General features: G+C 36.8%; 1 protein-coding gene across 1 annotated transcript in view; it reads right to left on the reverse strand.

The window, feature by feature from the left end:
• Window positions 1-1,013, reverse strand: part of LOC105814772 (chromosome unknown open reading frame, human C3orf67) — a 331,823-nt gene that overhangs the window by 207,373 nt on the left and 123,437 nt on the right. Inside the window, exon 5 of the mRNA XM_012649895.1 lies at window positions 752-866. Coding sequence (XP_012505349.1) covers window positions 752-866 — 115 coding nt within the window. The remainder of the gene's footprint in view (window positions 1-751; window positions 867-1,013) is intronic.

Raw genomic sequence — 1,013 nt, forward strand, 5'->3', positions numbered from 1 at the left:
CAATGAGCATAAAATCTCCAAATCTGTATCAGGTTGTTGTGTCATAAGACAAATGTTTCCTTAAGGTTGTTTTTTAATCTAGCAACAATGATTAATCATTCTCTGTTCTCCAAAGATGTACCACTTTCCAGCCTCCACGATTTTGCCCATGCTGTTCCTTCTGCTTGGAATATTCAGGTTCCTACCTCTCCCTGTTAAAAATTGTACAGTTCAAGCCTAGGCAACATAGCAAGACCCCATCTCTACAAAAAATTAAAAAAAAAAAATTAGCCGGGCATAGTGTCATCTGTCTGTAGTCCCAGCTACTCAGGATGGTGAGGCAGCAGGATGTAACCAGGAGTTCGGGTTACAGTGAGCTATGATCACACCACTGTGCTCCAATGTGGGTGACAGAGCGAGATTCTGCCTTAAAAAAAGTCTTATAGTCCTTCAAAGTCCATGCTAAGTGTTATCCCCCTCATGAAGCCTTTCCTTACCCTGATGCACTTCTTTCCCTTTCATAGTACCAATAGCACTTTCTCTCTCCACTGTGTTTCCTATTACAGTTTTGGTGATATTATCAGTTCAAATAATTATGTTCTTCCACTTAGATTTTAAGCTTTTTCAAGAGAGGGGAAGGAAGACCATGAATTTTATTCATTTTTTATACCACAATGGTCCTTAACAAAGTGCCTCTAACACAGAGTAAGCCCATAATTAATATTTGCTGAATTGAATTTAATATTTCTGGCAACATTCATGCAATACTTACAATTTTGCGTTTGATCATGAAGAGTGGGATTTTTGCATGAAGAGGGGTTGAGGACAGTTCCTTATGGACCGTTGATAAATACAATCTTCTTTTGATGTTTCCTAAATCAGTAATTCTGAAAAAAGAGACAGAAGAGAAGAGAGAAAAATTCTCATCAATTTAATAACCACTTCTTTGGATAATCATCAAAATGATATAATTTAACATATAGACCCTTTCCAATAGGGAGATCAAATACAGAATTTAAGAATTGCCTTTTTCT

The sequence above is a fragment of the Propithecus coquereli genome, unplaced genomic scaffold, assembly GCF_000956105.1.
Source record: "Propithecus coquereli isolate 6110/MARCELLA unplaced genomic scaffold, Pcoq_1.0 Scaffold1, whole genome shotgun sequence".
Lineage (NCBI taxonomy): Eukaryota > Metazoa > Chordata > Mammalia > Primates > Indriidae > Propithecus > Propithecus coquereli.